Below are 8089 nucleotides of genomic sequence, written 5' to 3'. Positions count from 1 at the left end.
CTTTATCTGTTGATCTCAATCCATAAGAATCATAGTCCTCCTCAGTGTCCACGCTCAGCACCAATGACCTAGAGTCCCATTGAGTAGAAGGTCACATAAGAATCATTTACAGAGTGGGGGCATGAATGAAAAATGGTGAGCTGGATGTCTTTGGGGTAAAAAGAGAAAATATTAAAATTATTATTTATGTTACTTTTTCTATTACATTTATTTTCTCTCTTTGTTAGATAACCTACAATACCTGAATAATAATAATAAAAAGATTCTGGTACATAGTTATTAAATAATTCCATATATGTTAGTGATTCATACTCAGATTTTGCTTTACTTGTACTGGATTGTGAACCTTATAATGTGAAGATCATTAAGACTTTCTGTCGCTATTCTTCTGGTGTTTCTCCTGAGTGCAATATGGCAACAGATTCCAACTGAGCTGAGGGTGCAAATGTATATTGTTGAGAACTATCAATTGGTTGGTTCTGTAAGTTGAAATAAATATGTCCCTTTAATAGATTAAGTGCTTGGATAAAAAGTAAAAATTATTCGCTGCAATTTTTTTTGATAAACTCATACGCATCAAGTGGTCTTAGAGCAATGTCTACCTCAGCCATTATTTTCTGAGTATGAGCCAAAAACACAGACTATCACATAATCTGCATTGCCTTACGTATTTACACTTAGGGACCAGTGTAGTTTTAAGTGACCTTGAAAACAATTGAACACTTTTACATCTCAGAAGAAAAAGAGTGTCTACAGATTTTGTTTCAGTATTATAGAGCTGAATTGTTCTACGCCAGTATTGAATTGATTTAATAAAATAATAATGCCAGCATCCAGAGCAAATAACAACAAGAGAACAATTTTCAAATTATTCAGTAAAATTTCAGAAAAATTATTTTGATACAGAGATCTTTCAATTAACATATGAAGAAAATTCCCTTTATTATTGAAGAGCAGAGTGTTTTTGAAGGTATGGGAGGGTATTTCTGTATTAAGTGAAGGCTCAAGAAAAAGATCTTCACATAAGCATTTTAATGTAAAATTGTGGATGCCATGAACTTGAGAAATGTGTTGTTCGTTCTCTTGAAAATTGAAAGCAGGGTTTTTAGTAATTCCTTTCTGAGATGATGAGGGCTTAGATAAGGAGTACCATATTAAAACTAAGCTTCAAGAGAACCAGGACCATTTTGAAAAGGTACAGTTAGTACAGCAATGTTCACATCCTAAACCCCACATCCTGTGAATATCTTAGCTAATATGACAAAGGAAAATTAAGTACAGATGGTGTCAAGGTTAATAAGCATCTGACTTCATGATAGATTATCTTCATCATTAGCAGAAGCCCTATCTAATTAGAAGGGTACTTAAATATGTAACAGGGAGGCAATAAGAAAAGCATTAGAGTGATGGGATATTGGATCGATTCACTGCAACTTTTTTCAAAGAATTTTTGGTGATTCTTTTTCCATTAGCACAAAGTTTACCTCAATTCAGTTGTAAAAGCATCCATGATTTATTTTATATGCATGTTATTATGGGTGGTGAAAATTAAACAAAAAATACAGAAAGTAAAGAAATGCTTTTTGAGGAGTGAGCCACGGGTACTATATGAGTATAGACAATGTGCACCCTACATAGGTGTGATTGTGGATGTGTTGATATTTGATATATATATGAGTTATTTGTTATAAAACATAATACTCAGGCTGCATTTAAAAATTTTGTATGAGATAGTCAGGGTTAATCAAGATAAATGGGTAAAATTAAAATGATAAGGTTGGTAATAATTTTGACTGTACAATAACTAACATTGATGATAAGAGGTCTATTGCTTTTTTTCAGATATATAAAATATAATTCCTCTTCATCATTAAGAGGATCATGTTCCACTTAAGGTACTACTAACAATCGCCCTTCTTTTTCAAGCTGGTAGTGGACTCACAGCCAACAACTTCCTCCTATTCTTCCGAATCTTCTCACTCCTTCAGGATCAGAGGCCTAAGCCCACTGACCTCATCACCTGTCACCTGGCCCTTGTCCACTTAGTGATGCTCCTCATTGTGGTCTTCTTGGCATCTCCAGACCTGTTTGAGTCTCTGTATTTTCAGAGTGACTTCAAGTGTAAGGCATTCTTCTACATGCACAGGGTGATGAGGAGCCTCTCCATCTGCACCACCTGCCTCCTGAGCATGCTGCAGGCTGTCGCCATCAGCCCTGGCACCTCCTGGTCTGCAACAATTAAACAGAAGTTCACAGGTTACATCTTTCACTCCTTCTTCTTCCTATGGGTTCTCAGTTTGTCTCTCAGTAGTAACCTGCTCTCCTCCACTGTGGCTTCTTCTAATGGGACCAAGACCAATGTGCTAAGTATCAGCAAATACAACTCACTTTCTTCCAAAAGCTACATTATCAGGAGCCTGTCTTTCAAACTGCCACTGTTTACGAATGTCTTCTTTGTAGCAGTCATGCTGCTCTCAAGTGCATACATGGTAATTCTCCTGTCCAGGCATCAGAGACGATCCCAACACCTTCATAGAACCAACCTCTCTCCAAGAGCCTCCCCAGAGAAAAGGGCCACCCAGACCATCCTGCTGCTGGTGAGTTGCTTTGCGGTCATGTACTGGGTGGACCTTATTATCTCATCCTCCTCAGCTCTATTATTGGCTTATGACTTAGTCATTGTGAGTGTCCAGAGGCTTGTGGGCAGTTTCTATTCCACTGTCAGCACTTTCATACTTATTAGTTCTGATAAAAGAATAATCAAAATTTTGCATAATGTGTGACATAAATATAATTTTTTAATAAATTAGTTATAAAAATAGTCTGAAAAATAGATTCTTTTGACATTAGTTAAATTATCCAAGAAGTAGATGACTTGATATATAATTTAATGACACTTTTAATCTATCTAAATTCTTTTGAAACCTATGCTGCCAAAGACAGTGGTTTCTTGAATTTAATCTCCACCCTTATAGTCTCCTGTGTCTACAAGTTCTTTATCTTTAATTTTGATTCCCTAATTTTTCTATAAGAAAACTTTTCCACCTTCTTGAAGTGTACACTCAAGAAGGTCCTGTTGGTAAATACAATCTCTCTCCCTTTCTCTCTCTCTCTCTTTTTTTTTTTTACTTTTTAAGATAATTTAGTTTACCCTTATTTATTAAAAATATGCTAGCTATGTATCCAATTATAGGTTGAACAATAACTTTTTTTCAGAACTGTTAATATTTATTTCTCAGTTTTCTGGGTCTGTACAGGCTGTAGAGATTTTACTCTCACCTTGTAGGTTATCTCTCCTTCTCATGGCTTTTAATTGTCTTCATTCTATTTGGTGTTATGCAGTTTGACTGTTATTTTGTTAAATATCTTTCTTTATTGCTGTCTTTTAGACACAGCACACTTCTGCATTTATGAGTTTGTACCTGGTTTTTAATTTTAGAAATTTGAAAATAATTATTTTATTAGTGTGATTTATTATTTATATGGACTTAAGTAAAATAATTGTGCTTTGTTCCTTCTCATTCTGTTACTTATATATGTATAATTACATTCATATTGCTATTATTTTATTTCTCTTACTGTATTTGGCTATATTCATTCTGTTCAATAGTTCAATTCACTAATCCAGTTTACTAATCCTCTCGTCATCAACTCAGTCTAATTTAATATTTAACTCATACATGGTATATTAATATGTATTTAAATTATTCCATTTCTATTTGACTTTTTTCCAAATTTGCTTGTTTAGTTTATAATGTTCTGATTATTTTGATATCCCCTTTTCCCCTTTTGCTTAAAAATTTAATCATATTTCCATATGCCTAGGTTTTGTGATGCCTAATTTCTTCTGACCCCTTTACCTGATGGCTTATTTTCTTCTGTCCTTTACAGTTTTTAATTTGCTTCTCACACAAATAAAGATCTCACATTAAAACAAAATAGTATGGCTTGGCTTGTAATTTTTGTTAAAAGCAGTAGTATATGTTGTATAAAACAGTATATTGGGGGTAAATAGTTTTTAGGTTATTGATGAGCAGTTTTCCCTCAGATAGGCCTTAGTGTAGGGGTTTGTAGTCATGTAGATGAGAGACAGGCTGGGATTGAAATTTGTTATGGCAGCAATGACCTTCTGAGCACCAGGGAATTCAAATCCTTTTCAGGATACTTTGCCAATATCTCCCAGGTTTGCTATGCCTTCCCTTTGTGCCTTTTATCAGAGATGGTCTCATGCACAGCTGTATTTTACTGTCATTTTTACTTCTTTTTTTTGTTTTGTTTTTGTTTTTTTTTTGAGATAGAGTCTTGCTTTTGTCATCCAGGCTGAAGTGCAATGGCACAATCTCAGCTCACTGCCACCTCCCCCTCCCAGGTTCAAGCAATTCTCCTGCCTCAGCCTCCTGAGTAGCTGGCATTACAGGCACCCACCACCACGCCCGGCTACTTTTTGTATTTTTAGTAGAGACGGGGTTTCACCATGTTGGCCAGGCTGGTCTTGAACTCCTGACCTCAGGTGATTCACCTGCCTCGGCCTCCCAAAGTGCTGGGATCACAGGTGTGAGCCACTGTGCCCGGCCAACTCCATGTTTTTTAACTTGGTGGCAGGCGGTGAGGGAGTGAGGATATCTCTGTTGTTCTGAAGCCTCAGACAGCACTGTCAACTGGGGTGTGTGGTTACTGACATGTAAAGATTTTCCTGCCCATCCTGTAGATGCAATGCAGGGACAAGAGCACATTTCCGTTTCTCCCCCAGTAGTAGAGAGGCTCCTAGTCCATGTTTCTAACTCCCAGTGGAAGTGGGTCTGCAACAGTGCCCTGTAAATTAACGGTTTAGTTTATTTGTTGTTGTTGTTGTTTTGAGACAGGTCTCACTTTGTCTCCCAGGCTAGAGTGCAGTGGCGCAATCTCGGCTTACTGCAGTCTCGACCTTCTGGGCTTAAGTGATCCTGCCGCCTCAGCCCCCCAAGTAGCTGAGACTACAGGCATGTGCCACCATGCCCAGTTATTTTTTGTATTTTTTGTAGAGACAAGGTTTCACCATATTGCTGGTCTTGAACTCCTGGGCTCAATTAATCTGCCTGCCTCGGCCTCTCATAGTGCTAGAATTATAGGCATAAGCCCCGCGCCTGGCTAGGCTTCAGTTTCTTTATGGGAGATGCATCCGTGCGGAGATGTGGATGTTGGCCTTGTTTCTCCACCATCAGCTGCTGTGAGTTTTTTCACGGTTCCCTCTGGCTCATGTTTGGATGCTCTTACACTGCACATTGGGCCTTGTATTCTATAGGAGAGATGGGAGAGCTATGTCTCCAGAGTTGTAGCAGTGGGTGGGATAGTGGTCCCTCCCCATCAGCATTGTTGGGGAAGCATTCTCAGGATTCTACCCCATCCTCCCTGACAGGCCTTGTAGGGTTACTAGAAACACTCTAACAAAGGTGTAAACCTTGTGTCTGTAGACTCCAGGGTTTCACCTTCTCCTTCACCCACCTACACGTAGACACCAGGTACTACTTCAAAAGTTTTGGTTTGATTTTACCAGTGTACATGGTCTTTCCGGTGCACATAAAAGCCTGGGGCCTCCGTTACCTGCAGGCTTCTGCATCCCCTGATGTTGGGTTTGCTGTCTTCCCTGTGAATTCAGGTCTCTAAATGGCTCAGAACAAGCCATTCCATTCATTTGCAGTTTCTCCAGCTTTTTTGTTTGTGTAATGTAGGAGCAACTCTTTGTCAGGTGTCTACATCTACAAACTTAACTCAGAAGTTAATATTTTTAAATACATTTCTTTTCTATCATACTTTTAGTACTTCTCTACAATTACCTATGCTAATTGTTCTTCAGTATTTTTTATATTTGTATGTCTTTATCTCTCTATTTTAATTATTTATTTATTTTTTGAGATGGAGTCTCACTCTATTGCCCAGACTGGAGTGCAGTGGCATGATCTTGGCTCACTGCAACCTCCACCTCCCAGGTTCAAGTGATTCTCCTGCCTTAGCCTCCCCAGTAGCTGGGATTACAGGCATGTGCCACCACGCTTGGTTAATTTTTGTATATTTTTAGTAGAGACAGGGTTTCGCCATGTTGGCCAGGCTGTTCTCAAACTCCTGAACTCAGGTGATCCACCTGCCTCCTCTTCCCAAAGTGCTCAGATTACAGATGTGAGCCACCGTGTCTGACCTAGTTAGAAGTAATCTTATTTGTTTATTTTTAGTTTTGTTCCCTGGAATTTTGAGGTTAAATTCAAAATTTCATTGCTCAGACCAATGTCATGGGACTTCCACCCAACTTTTTTTTTTGTTTTTTGGTAGCAGTTTCAGAGTGTCAGGTCTTACATTTAAGTTTTTAATAAATTATCAGTTAATTTTTATATATGGTGTAAAATGAAGGTGTTATTTTATTGTTCTCTGTGTGAATACCCAGTTTTCCCAACACTATTTATTGAAGAGACTGTCATTCTTTATTGTGTATTTTTGTTACCTTCATCTAAAATAAATTAGCTGTAAATGCATGAATTTCTGAGCTTTTTATTTCACTCCATTAACCTATGTGTCTGTTTTTATGCCCATACCATACTGTTTTGGATACTATAGCTTTGTACCATGTTTCGTTGTCAAGTAATGTAATGTTGGCACATTTTTTTTTTTTTTAGCTGATATTGCCCTGACTCTTCAGGGCCTTTTTTGTATCATATAAATTATAGAATTTTTATCTTATGTCTGTAAAGTATGTCACTGATATTTTGATAAGAATTATATTAAATCTGTAGATTATCTTGTGTAATATAGACATTAAAAAATATTAATTCTAGAAATTCATGAATAAGGGACATCTTTCCATTCGTTTTTATTTAATTTTTGACCTCAATTCTTAAAGCTTTTTTTAGCTTTTAATGTAGAGGTTTTACCTTTTTGATTCAGTTTATTTCTGAGTATACTTTTTGTATGTATTATAGATGGAATTGTTTTCTTGATTTCTTTTTCAAATACTTTTACACAGTTTCTTGTTAGTGTATAAAAACCCTATTGACTTTTGTATGTTGAATTTATCTCTTGCAAGTTTACTACATTTCTACATTAGATATAACAGTTTTTTAGTGGAGTTTTAAAGGTTTTGTATATAAAATTATGTGGTCTGCAAAGAGTGACAAGTTAACTTCGTTTCCAATCTGTATGCCTTTGATTTTGTTCTCTAATTTCTCTGGCTTGGATATAGAGTATTGTATTGAATAAGATTGATGAAAGTGGGCATTCTTGTTGTGTTCCAGGTTTTATAGAAAAAGCTTGCAACTTTGTCTCATTTAATATATTATTAACTGTTTATTTGTAATACATGACCTTTAATTGGTTTAGGTGAATTTATTCTATACCTAATTTGTTGAGAGTTTTTTTCATGAAGAGATGTTACTTTGAAAAGAATTTATTCAAATATTTAAATGTTATACTTGGTCCTGTGGTGTGTCTTTCTAATCATAAGCTGAGACGTGCATCCATACCTACAGGAGGGCATAATGGCATCATATCTCATATTCTGTCAAAATGACCTGCTTTTGAAGTCTATTGTGAGTGTCTGACTCCATAAAATAAATTGAGGCCCAGGAACTGTCATCTGCTTTCTTCATTGAATTATGCCAAGTGTCTGAAAAAGTGCTTAATATATACATGATGAATACATAAGCCCTAACTCCCACCTCTTTAGATATATCTGACTGTGCCTTTCTCAGCACCCAGGGATATCCATTCTCTCTAGGTCAAGGACAAAGTCTAGCTAAAATGAAGCTCAATTGTCCTTCACAAATGTAAGAACAGGTTTGTCTTTTATATACTTTTCCAATTATAGAGGGACATGAATCATTGAGACATGAGAAAAAGCCTCTTGGGTGAAAGAACAGAAAAAAATATATAAATATGAACAACCAGAGCATGCCCAGCATCCTTTCCACCAAGCCAGGCACTAGGGATCCACTTTTCATGTTTTATGTCATTCATTCCTCACAAAAACCGTATGAGGTTCATTGTACAATTCTCTTCAGAGATGGAAACTGAGGCTGATAGAGATGCATTGTTACTCTGAAACACAGTAGCTGGCAGAGTCACC

The 8089-nt window shown here is 36.7% G+C and overlaps 1 protein-coding gene across 1 annotated transcript; it reads left to right on the top strand.

Moving 5' to 3' along the window:
- The first annotated feature begins 2048 nt into the window (after window positions 1–2048).
- On the top strand, window positions 2049–7480 carry LOC129394328 (vomeronasal type-1 receptor 90-like). The gene has a single exon (XM_063597890.1). It carries the CDS (start codon window positions 2049–2051, stop codon window positions 2781–2783), a length of 735 nt encoding a protein of 244 aa, XP_063453960.1. The 3' UTR covers window positions 2784–7480.
- Window positions 7481–8089: the final 609 nt, after the last annotated feature.

This window comes from Pan paniscus, chromosome 18 (genome assembly GCF_029289425.2).
Source record: "Pan paniscus chromosome 18, NHGRI_mPanPan1-v2.0_pri, whole genome shotgun sequence".
NCBI lineage: Eukaryota > Metazoa > Chordata > Mammalia > Primates > Hominidae > Pan > Pan paniscus.
The sequence above is the reverse complement of the archived record's forward strand: the minus strand, read 5'-3'. Positions and strand labels throughout refer to the sequence as shown.